Source organism: Zonotrichia leucophrys, chromosome 5 (assembly GCF_028769735.1).
Source record: "Zonotrichia leucophrys gambelii isolate GWCS_2022_RI chromosome 5, RI_Zleu_2.0, whole genome shotgun sequence".
Lineage (NCBI taxonomy): Eukaryota > Metazoa > Chordata > Aves > Passeriformes > Passerellidae > Zonotrichia > Zonotrichia leucophrys.
Genome location: NC_088175.1, coordinates 26,678,099 through 26,695,632, shown reverse-complemented (window position 1 = coordinate 26,695,632; position 17,534 = coordinate 26,678,099). Strand labels below are relative to the sequence as shown.

General features: G+C 37.9%; 1 protein-coding gene across 1 annotated transcript in view; it reads right to left on the bottom strand.

Moving 5' to 3' along the window:
• LOC135448683 (chromosome alignment-maintaining phosphoprotein 1-like) overlaps positions 1–17,390 on the bottom strand; it is a 108,391-nt gene extending 91,001 nt beyond the window's left edge. The window contains exons 1-2 of the mRNA XM_064714901.1: positions 17,270–17,390; positions 16,527–17,071 (exon numbers count right to left, since the gene is read on the bottom strand). Of these exons, the coding sequence (XP_064570971.1) occupies positions 16,527–17,071; positions 17,270–17,305 (581 nt within the window). The 5' untranslated portion in view covers positions 17,306–17,390. The remainder of the gene's footprint in view (positions 1–16,526; positions 17,072–17,269) is intronic.
• Between the last annotated feature and the right edge of the window lie 144 nt (positions 17,391–17,534).

The following is a 17,534-nucleotide window of genomic DNA, read 5'->3' as shown; positions in this document are numbered from 1 at the left end:
AACAAACAAACATCAAACAATAAAAAAAATACCACAAGAAAACATTACAATTTTGGGGCTCAGTTATTTTGATTTTGTTGCATTTTAAATGAAATCAGTACTTGTTTGTATGAAGTCTAATGTTCACTCCCTTTTGCATTATAATGTAATATCCACTGCTATCTACTGGTAGCACTATACTGATAAAAACCTTCCCTGACACTGCCTCATCCCATTTAAATGACAGGCAGTGACCTGGACACCATTTCACTGAGGAATGTGAGCCAATTTTCAATCATGAAATCCTATGGAAGCTTTTCAAAATACTTCCAAATAAGTAAATAAATCCCAATTGTTTATAATTTTGATTCTAGACCTTTAACACTTTGTGTTACCTATCTGATCTGTAACCAAAACAAAAGTTTTGGAAGCCATTAAGAGAAAGCACAGAGTATTGCTGAGATTTAAAGGGAACTTCTGTCTGCTACTTAGCTGGTTCTCCAGGGATGAGAAGGCCAACATGAAGAATGCTCAGCATCATCACTGTCTATTTTGATTTGAGGGCATAAAGGCTGTACAATGAGACACCCTCTCCTAACCACCGTCAGGATATATTTATTTATAGCTGGAATGATAATTACATGGATGGCTCTTTTAGGATGAAGTATGATTCCTCCTTTTCACTTTAAAGTAAGGGTGATCATACTAAATCTGTTATTACAAGTGGTGTTTTCTTTTTTGTGATACTATATAAGACTGCCAGCCTGCCAGCTCAGCAAAGATATCAACAAGCACTTGTTTTGTTGACCAGACAAACAAAACTGCGTTTCAGTTTAAAAACTTCAGCATTTTAAATACAAATTTTTCAAGCAAAATAATACACTTCTCCAAAGGAAGGAACACTTTTTGAGTGAGTTCTCCTCCACCTTCCTCAACTTCAGAGGATGCTGAACTAAGGTCCACTGCAGCAGAAAGGTCCAGTCCAACCTGTGCTCCTGTTCTGCAGGGATCAAGCATGTGACTTTCTTTCAAGTAGTTTTAAAAAAAGTAGTTTATAATTTACTAAAAAGTCTCAGGGCTACAGTCCTAGATGTACTCTAGAAATTCATTAGTCTCAGTAGAAAAAGTAGTTTTTGTTTTATCTCAAGACATTTCTACAAACATGAAAAAAACAAAACTCTTCTGTTAATTTTAGAGAATGCTTTTTCCTTAAATTAAAAAAATAAAAGCATTTTTATATAGGAAAGACCAAAAACATCTAAATAAGAAAAGTTTGAATATCTGATATATGTGAATACCTGATATCAGGTAGAGGCCTGGCTGGAAGACTTACCTTTACAATCTGGCTTTCCAATATTATTTTCATGCACCAAGACCAGATCTATTAATATAAACCAGGAATCATTTCCATGTGTTTCCATATAAAATATTCCCTCTTCTCATGTTTAATAAATTTCTTGTTTCAAGAGATGTAAACTCCTTGCTTCCCCTTTCCCTTCTGTTTTTCACTTTAGCCCTCCTTTCCTATCTTTTCATCCTTTTTTCCCTCTCCTGCTTCTTTCTTTCTTTTTAACTTTTCTTCTATCGTCTACTTCTCATTTTCTTCTTTTCACTTTCTTCCATGCTATGCCTTTTTTTCTCTCTTCCATTTAAAAAAATACTATGCAAGGGCATAAGTACATGTATAAAATAAAAATTTAAAAATTTCATTAATAGACTATTTCTGGAAGATTCATCCTTTTAGAATTTCTTCTTTAGAACACATTGTTTCTGCCCACCATGATTTAAGAAAGTTGAGAAGTAAAACTAGAAAAATGGCATTAGCAAAATATAGACATGAAAGCTCAAGTTAACATCCAAACAAACACACTAAATAAAATCCTAGTATATATAATTCCAAGTTCACTATAAATATTTACACACTTTTCCTGTCAAATAAGAGTTGACATCCAGCAGTGATGAATTGCTATGCTTCTTTAAATTTGGGTTTAAAGATATTAATGTTTTCTTACAAAATTTTGTCTTATGTCTTGTAGATGGTAGATGGAGTTAGTTACCTAGACCTCACAAAGTAACTTGGAAGCCTGGCTACTGAAAAAACACTTCAGAACTCACAGTTCTGATACAGAAAACCAGACAAGAAATAAAGTAAAACTCATTGTACACATTTTTGTGTAAGTGCATAAATTAATCATCATGCAGAATTGATTTAAAATAATCTCACAACACCTGATACTCATTCTGGGTAATTAGACAGTACAGAAGGACACTAGATTTTGCAAATTCCCAGTTGTATTTGTTTTAGCTTGAGAGGCCATTTGCATGCAAGCAATCCTCTGGGTCCTAAGTCCATCTGAACATGAAAACATTACACAGCTCTATTTTTAAACAAGGAATTTCCATTCCTTTGTACGACTAAAAATTCTGAAATGTGAGGAGAAAACAAACCAGCAGTTAGCTACAGTGTGACAGTCACTGTTATTTAAATGCTTAAATAGCATCCTGTGGTGCTGCTGGTCAGTGGCATCTGGCTGGCACCCTGCACTGAACCAAGGGCACCTCTGAGAGGGGAAGCACTGTAAGGAGGCACCACCTGTAAGGAACAAATTTTAAATGAAAATATAAATTTCAGGTTCATTTTCCAAGTAAAAAGGGAGATGTCTGTAGAAGAAAATGTCTCATTTGTAAACTGTACAAACCATATGGCTGCTCAGGAGTGAATACAGTCACATTCTGGTCCATACCATAAGAAATGCAGGAGCAAGCTGACTTAACCTCTCAGTTAAAAGAAAAACAAAACATTTAATGTGAAATTGAGATATTGCATGAGATGGCTTCATGTTCTAGGACTCTCTAAAGTATATCATGTGTGTTGCTATGCTTCACTAAAACTTACCTGTCAGTTTTCTTAAGCATTTTCTTCACAAACCAAGTACTTATATTTAACAATAAAACCAAAAAAAAATCCCATTAAATACCTAGATAATATCCTAAGAATACAAAACTCTTCACCTTAGGGTCATGAAGGAGTTCTCTTTTGTCTGCTGGTCAGATTGAAACTTTAGGATGTGTATTACCACTACACCTCTCCTTTAGGACTCTAGTAATCACTTCCATTTTGTGTCAGACACGCACATTTAGTGATTTTATACGATGTTTGCCAGAAGTAAAATAACACAATACATCAAGGTATGAAGAAAAAAAATATATAGATCCTTTAATTCATAAATAACAGAAATGAATCCATGCAAAACCTATTGCTATCAAAGATCACTTTTATGTAGGATCACTGCTTATACATCTTTGGGGAAAATAAAAAACACATATTTAGAAATTACATTCTTAGAAATTATCATGGAAATAAGCCCACTGTAAAAGGAACATCTCACAAAACCTTCTGAACTTTGTTACTAAAAAAGAAAATGAGCTGAACTATTTTATCCACAAACACAAATAATTTTGCTCACGTTCTTGCCATGTGCAAGTGTGAAGATCAGTCCTCTTATACCAGCCTAAGCAAAAGGACCCAGAGCCCGAGGCCACACCTGTGCCTGGCCAACTTTTCTGTACAAATTCCAGCATCCTGAAGTCTGCTCTAATTTATACCCGTTGGTGAAGTTCCAAAGGAGCTGCCTTTGTGGCCACAGCTGACAGGGGCTCAGAAAAGCATCAGTCATAGCTCCAAGCTGACACTGGCACCAAGACAGAATACAGCTTTTCCTGGCTCTTTGCTAGAAGGCATCACACCCAAAATTCTAGAAAAATATCAGGTATCAGAGTGGTGAAAAGTATTCCTGATGACAATATTTCTAGAGTTTTCTATTTTAGCTTGTTTATAAACCTATACAAGCAATTACAGTCTGCATTAAACATATGCATTAACATGCAGATAGGTAAAATGTACACCACTAAAAAGAAAAGGGCAAGATCCAGATGCAGGAGAAGGAAAGTTTAAAAATATTTTTGTATTTTTCTTTCACAATGTGCAATATTGAAATTTCAGTTTGCTATTCATTTAACATTGTTTCTCATCATCTGTGTTCTATGAAAGTCATGTTCGTATACCACTAAATGGATCTTCCTTTTTCCATAGAGATGTAAATATAAGATATAATTACAGGATTTCTTCTGCTGAAAACAGTCATACTTTACACCTTTTTTACTTGTGCCCACTAGGTAGTGATTTTCTCTCTTACCCATGGATTACTCCCTTTCAAATCCACCATTCCTAACTACTCATTTGGTGGAGCACAGAAAGCTTTTTCAATCACTCATTTTTGCTGACCATGCACATGAGGTTGTGGAACTCAGCCTTGTCAACACAAGAGATTTGTTTTGGTACAGTTTCATTGTAAATTTTAAATAATGCAGTCATGATCTTAAATGCAGATGTTTTGCTTTCAATACCACAAAGCTTTTTGAAGTTTGTTTGCATCACTTGGGAAGAGCTCTAAGTTAAAGTAAGCAAATGCTTCTTCTCTAATAAAAGTGTTCATGTAGGAGACTATATCCATCCCACATTTCAAATTATTTGTCTCCTGCCCAAACAAAATCCTAGACAATGACGTGTTTCATGCAGTTATAGAAGCAGCATCCACATGATAGGTCTCAATGCTGCTTTAATTGGTCCAGATAATATGGTTTTCTTTTAAATACCATGCCTCTATTTTTTTTGTCAATTTTTAAAAGAAAATATAACCTTTCAGATGAAATATTACCATAAGTTCTTGAGTTGCTAAGAATCCTTCAAAAATTTGTTATAAAGACTCAGAAAGCCCTAGATTCTGGTAAAATTTATGTCATAAATAATTTCCAGTATTGTGTTTCCAACGTGCATGGCAAATTCTTTTTATTTTCAGTCATCTAAGGAACAATAGCATCACATACCATGGTACTCAGTTAACAGTCCAAAGAACCACTTCAAAAAACCACACAGATACATACTGGAAGAGGAGATTCACATAGTAGAAAATTAAAGAAAAATTTTCTAGGGGAAAATTCAGGTCCAAAAACATCAGATATTTTGCACTCAATAGGGAAAGAAGCCACTTGTCAAAAAAATGCAAATGAAATTTATCATCTGAAAAAATTGATTTCCTTAGGACTTCAGTGACAGAACTATAACTCAGTCACACAATCCTGTAAGGAGTGATGGATGGATTATTTACATGTACATTGAGGAATTTAGATTAAAAATACTCAAATTAGCTAAGTAGATTTGCAAACATTTGCACTATTTTTCTGTTTCATCAAATCCTTGTGCTCTGAAGACTCCATTTTCTGCTTTTATTTCAATCTATAAAACATGGGGGTGAACAGTGTTAGGTCATAAGTTGAAAAATGCTCATATTTCTTTTTAGAGGAAAATTTCAGACAATAAAAGTTAAAACACTACTAGAAATGCCATTTTCAGTCTAGAAAAAGGTGGGTACCTGCTGCTGATGTGAATGCTAAGCAAGCAAGTACCCATCAGTTTCAAGAGTTTAGGTAAGAGCACAGACCTATAAGTTTACATAACACCAGTAAACAACTAGTCAAAAATTTTTTGCTCATCAGGCAAAAAATTCTTTTCTTAGAGCTGCCTTTGCTCAGTACTTGACCATTACATGGTCAAAGAGAGACACTAAACTAATCTTTGGTACCCCTGCATATCTTCAGAAAGCCTTATTGCTTTTAAATCATACTGCCGCATATAACTGAAAACAGGGTGGAGCAAATGGAAATTGCATATTTTGTAAGCAATAGAATTCCACATTGCAATTCTAAGCTAACTATCACTTAGTTGACAAGACAGTCTTAGAGTTCAAATTTCTTCATTCCACTTAGACAATGCCCTACATTACATCCTTATTATTCATTTACCACCTTCTACAGGACAATTCTGTAACACTTTTCATTAAAGAATACCTGGAAAATAAAAAAGCAGATAGAAACAGCACTGGAGTGCATTAGTCTGACCCCAAAACTCCTAATTACTTAAGGGATCATAGAATATCTTAAGCTGGAAGAGACCCACAAGAATCATTGAAGTCCACCTCCTGGCCCTGCACAGGACCAGAATTACACTATGTGTCTGAGAGCACAAATGTTTCTTGAACTCTGTCAGGCTGGTGCTGTGACCATTTCCCTGTGGAGCCTGTTTCAATGACCAAACAGCCTCTGGGTGAACAACTTTTTCCTAATATCCAACATAAATGTCCTCTGACATAACTTCAGGCCATTCCCTCAGGTCCTGTCACTGGTTACCACAGAGAAGAGATTTATGCCTGCCCCTCTGTTTCCCCTCATGAGGAAGCTGGAGACAGTTTTGAAGTCTTTCCTCAGTCTCCTCCTGGATGAACAAGTGACCTCCCCATATGGCTTCCCCTCTAAACTTTCCCATCTTCATCCACCCTTTATGTCCTCTTCAGGACTATCTCTAAAAAGTCAGTGTTCTTATACTTACATAAGGTGACGCCTTCCCAGCTCAGAGCAGAGGGGACAGTCCCCTCCCTTGCCTGGCTGTGATGCTGTGCCTGATGCACCCTAGGACAGGGCTGGCCCTCCTGGCTGCCAGGGCACTGCTGACTCATGTTCACCTAGCCACAGACCAGGACCACCAGGTCCTGTTCCACAGTGCTGCTTCTCAGCCTCTCCATTCCCCAGTATGTCCATACATCCAGGGTTGCCCCATCCCAGGTGCAGAATCCAGCATTTTCCCTTGTTGAATTTCATGTGGCTGGTGATTACACAATCCTCTGATTCCCAAAGTTTTTTCTGCAGGGCCTCCCTGCCTTTGAGGGAGTCAACAGCTCCTCCCAGTTTAGTATCCTCATTAAATATACCTAGTACACATTCCAGGTCTGTGTTCAAGTCATTTCCCCAAAATGGAACCCTCCAGAACCCCATAGGAACTACAGACAACTTGCCAGTCTCATGTGACCCCATTTTGGATCCAACCCATGAACCAGTTGCTCACTCATCATCAAACACACCTCGATGTATTTATTCAGATCTAGACTGGACATTTTACCCAAAGGGATACTGTGAGACACAGTATCAAAAGATTTACTGAAATTCATATATATTAGATCAGCTGGCTTCCCTTGATCGGCGAGCTGGGTTACCTTGTCATAAAAGGAAATCAGGCTTGGGAATAGAATAGTATTTCTACAAACTGATGTTATTGCTGAGAATTTTCACTGATAGCTGAAATTTCATTCATGTTTAGGATAAATATCATGTCTTTAGCAGTGTTAGCAAAAGGGTATCTTGGTCCACAAACAGAGTGATCAACATTTCTAGGAAAACATTGTTTCCCCATTAAAAAAAAAAGTGTGCTTTTGGAAATAGGCCTGGTTTTTGCACCTTCTGGTTCTCTAAACAATAAAGAAAAAGCCCATTTCCTTCATTTGCATAAGCAGAGTATCTCTTTTAGCAGCTGATTTTTCCTAGTATATTTTTCATCTAAGCAAAAAATGATCACTAAATAAAATAATTGTGCCTCTTTCCCTTCATTTGCATATTGCCCCTAAAATGTCTCATTTTTTACATAATTGATCAGTGTTATTTGGATGAATGTGTTTGCACAGCTTTGGAAAACCAATGTGGGTTTTTTTCCTTCTCATGCTGGAGGGAACCATTTATTTCAAAGAGTTAAACAGCCACAGGGACCCTTGAGATGTTCTACATCCTCTAGCAGTGGTATGCACTCTGCTAAGCTTTGAAAGATACCCTATGCAGCAGCCCCTTTGAGGATATGGCTATGTAAACCATCCAGACTCTTTTCCTACCCATACTAAAGGCCTAGTGTCTCCAGGAAAAAAAAACCTAACGATTCCTGTAATTGGAAAAAATTACTGCTAGAAAGAATCAACAACAGGAAACTACTGAAATGGATAGGTAATCCAAACACGTGCCTGAAATTCCATCATTCATAATATAATTGGTACAAATATTCTCAACAAAGCTCCACTGTTAGTCACACATACCATTGTTTACATTGTTGTGATGCTTAGATTAACACAGATATAACTGTACCTTAAACCTGGGACATTTGTGGCATGACATAAGTCAAACCCCTGTCACATATCTGTTTATCTTGCTGCCTTTTAAAACAGAAGTGGGACTCAGCAACAACGATGCAGATCCCATATGTCCTAAGGTCCCAGAGCTGCATGGGTTTCTTCTGGAAACTGGGATCATTAAGTGAAAAATGCTGTGAAATATGCCCTTTAAACACAATATCCAAATTATTTTCTCAGTCGCTAACTGTAGCTCAGGAATCTTTACTCTGGCATCATTCCTCTTTCTCAGAAAATAGAAATTAATAACATCCCTCATGTCACCATGTGTGATGGCTCTGTGTAACTTAATATTGTGATCTCTTCCATTCAGTATATAATTGCAGCTACTTAAACACAGCAAAATATTTAGTTAAGTGTGTGCAGGAAAGAGCTAATTTGGGCAAGGTATATTAAATCTCACATTTCCATAACTGATTTACACAGCATTTTACTTCTGAAAATAAGGATTTGTCAGCCCAGCTGATTTCTGCTTCTTCATTTAAAGGCAGACAACCTTTCACGACCCCACTTCACTAACTACAACATAACAGAACTTCTTACTCAATTCTAAAAGGCTCCATGGAAAGCTACCAGCTTTATCTTGACAGAAAAAGGGCATTTTTAAATCTTCCAGTTCAGACTCCTTTCTTAACAGTCATCTGGGTCACTGTAAGTTCTGGTATCCTTTTTTGTTGTGCATGTAACTATTATATCACTGTAAGAGAGTGGGGAAAAAGTGAGTCAAAGAAGGAAAACCAATCAAGGATGAAGGTAAAGAGCAGGGGGAAAACAGATTCCTAAAAGGTTTTTTCCTGGCAGGAAAATGCAGGCATAGGTTGTGTGAAGGGTAATGGGAATCAGGGAATTGAGTGATCTATCTGCTTCAACTGAAGAAAAGATTTTTGGATGTAAGACATTTGCTGTTATTGGAAGATGAACAGAAGGGACAGAATACAGAACCTCTGTAAAATTAATAGACCCAAAGGAGACTGAAACACAGCACTCCAAATAATTTAGAAAAGAACAACACTGAGGGCAAACATTTCCTTATATAATTTGGCAGCCCAGAGCTAAAAAATGAAATGTGGATCTCTATTACTTGGCAACACCTTATGGCCAAAAATGGCCTTGTGTGAATAATATGCAAAGCAACTGTGAGTTTTAATTCAATTTATCAGAAAAATTATGAAAAGAAAGATCTTCTACTCTGCCAAATTTTATACTGTTTTTCCAATCTGTTTTCTAGGGGGTTTTGTTATTGTTGTCAATTATTTTTAATTTTAGTGAATATTGCACATCAAACACAATTATTCTTCTCTTTCAAAATTACATTCAAGCAACATAGAATTAACAGCAAAATGCTCAGAATGTTGAGAATTTCTTTTAGCAATTTTGCAGAAAAAGTTCATAATTCTATTCTTTTCCTTGAAGTTCATGCATCAAACACGCTTCAAGAAACAACAGCTAAGGAGAAAGGTTACTACTAAGATTTGATACAGACAGTTAAAAGAACATTTTTAAGAAAATACTCTAGTCTCCAAAGAGCAACTCAAAATTCATAATAGGCAACCTTTTCTTTGTTTGGGCTTTTCTTAGTAAAAGAGTAGTTTATAAAAGTTTAAAAAGATAATTATTTGCAAAATTACTGGAGAAGAAAATGACAGGTTGGACATCCTTCTACATTAATTGCTGAGCAAATCTCTACCTTTTTACCACATTTATTTCTACAAAATATTAATTTCAATTTTTAGTCAAATGAGCTTTACAAGGTTTATGTTTTTTTTTATGATGAACAAATATGAAAGAGGGATGAGTCAAAGATGCTATGCCTCTCTTCTAAATTGTGTTTTATCTAAAAATCTTTTCAGCTACAAGTATTATTCAATTATAAAAGCAAAAGCCCATAGATGCTAACAGGGCAAGAAATTGGCAGATTTTATGATCTGAGACATGTAGGCTTCTGAAGAAGCACCAATTTCATTACAAGATCTAGGAATTTGTGTTGTTCTACTAGGTTTGCTTCATCATCCAGTGATAAAACCTCTTGTTTAATCTGTGTTCCCTTCACCACTCCTTTGAACCAGATGATTGCATTGAAGCTCTCTAGATTTCTCAGCTACAGGCAGCAAATCCTGACAAATGTTAACCCTAAAGAAAGTTCGATATAAAATTCTGGCTTTTGCAACTCAAAAGAAACTAAAGGAATACAGGCTGAAAAGAATTGAAAATGTGTCATCAAAATAAGGCCATTTTTAGGACCTATTGATCAGGAAACTATAGACTTATTCTTGCAGCTTTGCACCAGTTTTGGGGAAAGCCTTGGAAAAGAGAAAATGGTATAACAGCCAGTAAATCACATCTTGAATCAAGGATAGCCAACATGGTCTCAGGAAGGGAAGGGCATGCATGCCTCACTTAGTTGCTGGAATTGTTTGAGCCTGTGACTGCCAACACAAACACGGGGAATGCTGGGGATGCTGTGCACCTGGATTTTCAGAAAACTCTTGCCAGAATTCCTAACTGATATTACTGTCTAATGTGCAAAGCCATAGCCTAATTTCAAAAGGGCAAAGGTGCTCTCACAGAAGTAAAAGGCTGGCCCTTAACCAGGAAATAAGACAAGCCCCCCTAAATTGCAGGGAGGTTTCTGATGTTAAGGCTTGACCTTATTAATAAGCTTACAAATGCACTGTGAGATGAAATTAATATGTACCTATGCTTAGAAAGAATCAATTATGATGCATCTTGAGGACAAGTAGAACATCATGTTATTTAATATGAAGACTTATTAATAATAAAATTGTCATTTTGCTAATTTTATAAAAGCAAAAAGTAAATTTCAGCATTAAAGACTATCACCTCAAGGGGCACAGCTGTAATATCACACATGAAGCCACTACAAAACTTGCTAGAAATATAGGCTTGAACACAGAAAAAAGTTTTAATCCAAGAGCCTCTGGGTAAAAAAAATGTTAAGAGTAACTGTGAAGCTGCAGATAACTAATTTGTCAATTTAGCTGCAGAATTGAACATAAAAATCCAAATTTGGGTTGATTTGAAATCAAAGTGAAAGACAAAAATTAAGATGAAAAAAATATTAAGACTAGGAAAACAAACTGGCTCAATTATTCCTACATGTTGCATTTCCAAATAGTATTTAAAGAAGTGAAGGCACAAAGTTATGAAATAAGAAATTGGCAAAAATCTCTTTTACTTACTGTGCAATGGAAAGCACTCACTCAGAATAAAAAAAAAAACCAAACACCTATCCCCTGCCATTTTCCTATTCCCTAGAAATCTGACTTGAATAAATCCACTAGAAAGTTTTTCCTATAACACTGAACAAATTTTTTCTTCCTTTGAAATTATTTTCCCTTAAAAAAATGCATTTACATATTTATTTAGTTAGGGAGGGGTGGGGGGAAATATTTCCTAATCAGTGGAGAAACACTCCAGTCCTTGATTTAATCATAATTTTATACCAAGAAAATTTAGTTAATTTAACACTGACACCTTTAGATTGGACTACAAGTCTTTCTTTCAACAAGAAAAATGTGAGGATTATGTGCAAACCTCTTCAACAGAGAAGATATTCAGTTGTCTAGTGAACATCAACCTTCAAGCCCTCAGCATTTTAAGTATCATAACCTCTACTGGATAAAAACTGCAGATAAATTAAATTCCAGGCAAACTTGGGGAATCACTTCACAGTTAATCACTTCACAGATTTTATCTGTCTGGTTATCATAAATCTGGTTATCTACTGTCATTTTCCTAGTACAGAGAATATGAAACTCTGAAATATGTTAAAACTGTAAAGTATCCGTTTTAACATGCTTGTCTAGAGGTATGACTTTTAAAGATGAATCATAAAAATTGTTGCTTGATTTTTTTCAAAATCACATTAATTTTTTTATCAATGTGTAAAATGAAGAAAAAAGACTAGTCTAGTATCATGGTGATAGCCAGAGACAACTGTATAATAAATGAAATAACTTTTATTCTGTAATACTTTTGGAGATGATAAATTGAATTGTCCTTTACTCATTTTTGTTGGTTAAAACATCTCTTTGATTCATTAAAGGAACAAAATACTTCTGTTTCTAAAATGAAGTCCTTTCTTTAAAAAGACCCAACAACATTTGTAAGTCTTGATCCTGTAAAAGAAAGTAGAGGTAACACAGGGGAGACACAGCCCTCCTTGGATTAGGAGGATTATGCTGGCCTCCAGCAGGACTTCTTCACAAGGTAGGAACACCCACTCCAGCTGTCACTACTAATAAGGAAAGAAAGAACCCACATTTCACCAAATCTGCAGCCTGATCATGAGATACTGCTAAATATCAGACAGAGGAAGGAGCTTTGTGGCAGCTGATTCAGTGTTTTGAGAGTTCTGTACAGTAGCAACTCAGACCTTTACATTTACACAATGGGATTAAACAAAACAGGAGTTTATATCAATGATTCACTTGTATGTTGAATATTTCCTTAAAATCCCTCTCTCTTCTGGTCACATCCAGCCCTCTGCTTCAATGTCTGCAGAAAGAAATATGGCTATTGCCACAAGAGCTTGTGTCTCACTTCTCAAAGCATGATACTGCCTTTATCATGCCAAACCCACAAAACTAAGATGGGGTAAATCAGCAGTAGGTGTGTTGGAAAAAAAGCAATTATCATGTGCTGTATGTTTATCTACTACTTTTTTTTTTTTTTTTCCACATGCAATCAACCACATGGGAATGAAACTTAAAATTAAAGTAATTTTTTGCAACATCAGGGCTTGTTTGTTAGGTTGGGACTGCCTCAAATTACAGTGAATGGATTAAATGAATGAATGAAGGACAAGTTGATTTTCTGTACACCACAGAAAATACCGATAACAATGGAATGGTATTTTGCAGAGCAGAGAAATGCAGTTACACATACATCACAAAGTGATAGAATGTTTACTACTTGTTCATCATAAATCACAGATTAATGTAATCTGGCACCATAATTATAGTACTATAATTTAGAAAGGCATGATACTGTGATAATTTAGACACTAATTTAAGTAGTAAGAGCCCTGGCAAACTCTATAATTTTAGAGCATCAGGTCAACAAAAGCAAAAATGGCAAAAGATTTTAAGAAAGGTTTTGAAAAACCTCAGTGGAATAGCTGTGAATCCAGATTTCATTTAATACAAACCACTAAAGCCTGAGGAGAAAGGGAGTTCCTCAGCATGGCCCTGGTTTTGGCACAGTGCTTGGTATTCGAACAAGACAATTGGAATATGTGTTTTCCTGTAACAAAACTAAATTGGCATGAATTTTTAAGACAGAAGAAAAACAGATACCACGTTCAGGGTCTATATCTCAATGGTTGGGATAATGGAATTAGACAAGGATCATGGTTTGAATCAATCATTACAGTACATGGCAAACTGTGTCTGTGCATGAATGAATAAAGCAGAGTTAATTAAAAAATCTGATTGCTAAATCTTGGATATTTTTTTCTTCCTTTTATATGTATTTATAATTTAAAAGATTCCTTTGTGCCATATAATGTGGATGTAGATGGAGGAGGAAAGCAAGAAATCTTAATTTGTTGTGGTAAAACAACTCTAAGAGACTGTCTGCCTCAAAAGCTATTGTCACTATTGCTAAGATTACAAACTATGGTAAGGTGCCTTGGATTTATATGAGGAACATAGCACTGGAATCAGCAATATTTCCAAAAGTACATAATTCTTTTTAGAGATGCTCCACACAACTCCACTTCAAGATTACAAAACCTTAGTCTTCACTATATTTTAACATTTAAAGGTACAAGCCTCCTGAGGAGATCTGGTGTCCCACTTGCTCACAGATTTCATTGCTAAAAGTTTTTAAAAACAAGTAATGAATTAAAAATACCACTACAGAGCATTCAATGTGTTTCTTGTAGTTTGAAAGTATAGGAAAAGGGCAAAAGTTTTTAAGAAATCATAAATTTTCTATTAAGTTCACTCTAAAGTTAGCAACTTAATTTAGAAGCACTGAACAAATAACAATTACAGAAGAACTCATAACAGTGAGAAGTCATAAAGAATAAAAATAAAATACAAAGTCATAAAAATCATAAAACCCATAAGATTCAAGGAAATGTTATGAATCTGTGTCAGGGGAGATTTAGATTGGGTATTAGGCAAAAGTTCTCCACCCAGAGGGTGGCTGTGCACTGGGAGAGGCCTTGAGAAAAGTGGTCACAGCACCAGCCTGTCAGAGTCCAGCAAGCATTTGGAGAATGCTCTCAGGCACATGGTGAGATTCTTGGGGTTCTCCTGTACAGGGCCAGAAGCTGGACTCGGTGATCATTGTCGATCCCTTCCAAATCAGGACATTCTGTGATTGCATTCAGTGACTCCTGTCTGAATGAAGACCCAAATCCTATCTTGAAGTTAAATACATATATGTACCTCATTACTTATCCCTTATTTCAGAGGTAATTATTTATTATTTATTAATATTTATTATTTATTTAATTTCAGAGGTAATTAATAATTATTTATTACTTCTGAAAGTGTCTCCATCACAAGCACAGTTGTTTGGATGGGCTTCTTACCAGATGCAGGGAGCCAACATCCAGCAACAGAACTGCTCTGAGAGGCCTAAAGTCCCAAAATTACTCTTTCAACTCAGCAAATCCACCAGTCCAGATATGCCCCACCTCTCTTTTCCATTTTATGCCGTAAATGAACACAGTTCTTACTCTGCTTGAGGCAGGGAGCATACTACATCTCAAATACTTTCCAGATACAGGAACCAGCTCTTTGCAAAGGGAATTGTTCAGCTTCTGAGACAACTAAAATGCCCTGAATTACCTTCTCTGCCACCCTTGGCTTCTGTATAAGAATAAGCAGGATTGACACAAAAAAAACTCTGCTAGGCATTAATCCCCTGTTGACAGAACTGTCATATTCAGTCAAGTACATTTGATGCATATAACGATTTAGGCTCTGTAAAATATCAATGTTGATAGTTACAATTTTTAGCTGTCAGATTTTATTCCCCTACCAGAAAACTGTTTTCTACTAAAAAGGTTAACTGGTTCTCTGAACTATAAAGAGAAAAAAGTGAAGCAGGAAGATACCATGGACAAAGCTGCAATTACAGAAGGTACTGGTGACAACAGCAAGCTCTGGAACCTTGCCCATCTGGTTAATTACGATGTCATGGTCCGCTCAATGCTCAGTGTTTACAGGGCTTTACTTCAGGGCCTGTCATTTATTCTATATATTAACATCTAGAACTATAACCATGATATAACCTAGTCATTGGAAAAGGCCACAAACCCTGCTATGATATGTCTCAATGCTAGTGCTGCAGCTTTACTGCATCTGAGACTGAACCACAAAAAAACACATGGATTTTAAAACTGAGGAAAGACAGAAAAGCACTGCTAAGTGGCGGTACTTTGAAGTGACTGATAGCTCCGTACTTCTTGTGCTGTGCAATTAAAAAAGTGTCTGCAAAGGCTGCTAATTAATTAACTATTACACATATCCACAGCAGGCAACTCATCCTACTGGAGATATGTCTCATTTAGAATATTAAACTGTATGGACTGAGGCTTAGATGTTGGGCTTGATTCCTTTTTTCCCATGTTCAAAACCAGAAACAGATGTGGAATATCTGTTTATGATTTCTACTGCAGTGTATAGATCAGGAGGAGCTCCACTGAGTAAAGCCAGATTACATATAAATTATTTGCCTTGTAAATATTGCAGAGGATGTGGGATTAGCGCCCTGGAAGTTGTTTCAGACCACAAGATCTCCCTCTCTGCCTCCAATGTCTCAATAACAAACCTCGCATATCTCTATTTCCAAAACGGAAGACATTATTCCCAGTCAGACCTAACCCTGCCCAGAAGCAAACAAATGTTTTTAAAGCTTAAAAACCATGGCTTTTTTTTCTTCAAAATCTCCCATGATTGTTATCAGGCCCATTGCTAAAGAAAATGGTACTTAAAAAGAAAAGCATAGTACTGGAAGGTCAACTTCTTGTATTTGACAGAGTATTTGTTACTGCTCTTGAGATTCTTTCACTTCAGATCCAAGATCTTGAAGATGTCATATTGTGACTTGCTCTACATTATAAACTAGCAAACCTCTAAATAAAGTAATATTTTAATACTAGTAAATACACAGGAGAACCTCTCAACACCAATATATATATTGTTCTGATATGGGTTCTGATACAGGCTAATATGGGTACCATTTTTAAAAGTCTAGGTCTAAGTATGCACTTTAATAAATGCATTGAGGCAAAAGCATATCTCTGCCTGGATCCTCCTGTGCATAGACAGGACATTTTTTTTCATCCTACCTTTTGAAATTTACACTTGAAATATTTTAACCTCTTTATATCAGGAGTGAACACCTGAAAAGGTGGTTTCCCCTCAGCTGTTTCCCATTTGATACCTGGCCGGGCAGCGAGAGGACAGCTGCTGGGGCTACTTTGTGCAGCCCTCTGCGAGTTACCTGCGCCGAGAGCCACCCCTGGAGGGTTCCACAGGCGGAATGTCTGAACATCCCCCTGAGCCGCCCGTGCAAGCGGCGCCTCCCGCGCCCGGGGCGGAGGCTGTGGAGCAGCGGGGATTCCAGGGCCGGTACGGGCTGTGCGGTTCCCAGGACAGGGGGCAGCGGGGATTCCAGCGCCGGTATGGGCTGTGCGGTTCCCAGGACAGGGGGAAGTGGGGATTCCAGGGCCGGTACGGGCTGTGGGGTTTCCAGGACGGGGGGCAGCGGGGATTCCAGGGCCGGTACAGGCTGTGCGGTTCCCAGGACAGGGAGCAGCGGGGATTCCAGCGCCGGTATGGGCTGTGCGGTTCCCAGGACGGGGAGGCCGCGGAGCCCCGCGACGGGCGGTGCGCGGGCGCCATCTGCTGTCCCGCCGCGGCTGCGCCCCCGGCGGCGGGTCCGGAGCTGCGGCTCCACGGAGGGCCCGGGGCAACGAGAGCCGGGACCCGGGTGGGAGGGCACGGCACGGGCCAGCCAGGGAGTTGGCGAACAAACACTACCAGGACCTACGGGATAAAATACGTATTTTTCTTTTAAAATTAAAGGGTACAGCTGTTATAAATAGGCGGTGAGAATGCCACTGCAGTGTTAAAAAATGTTTGGGCGCACCTATGCGCACGGACACCATTCTGCCCGCTCAGCGGTACCGCGGGAGGCTCCCCAGCCCCGCGGCTGCAGCGGCCCGGCTCTCTCTGCTCTCTTACCTGGCAGGTGAGTGCATCGGCCTCAAAACATGACATTCAAGCAGTAAAAATATTCAAGCAGTCAGATCTTCTAGGTCTTCTGCTTCTTCCGTACCAGAAGGCAGCCTGCGGGGACACAAGATACCGCATTTGGCCCTTGGCGGGCCGAGCCGAGCGCGGGCTGGCAGGGCGGCTGCTGCCCGTCCCTGGCTGCCAGAGGGACGCTGGCTTCTCCCTGCCCTCGGTCCCGCAAGCCATCCGGGGCCACTGCCAGCGCTCGGCATCG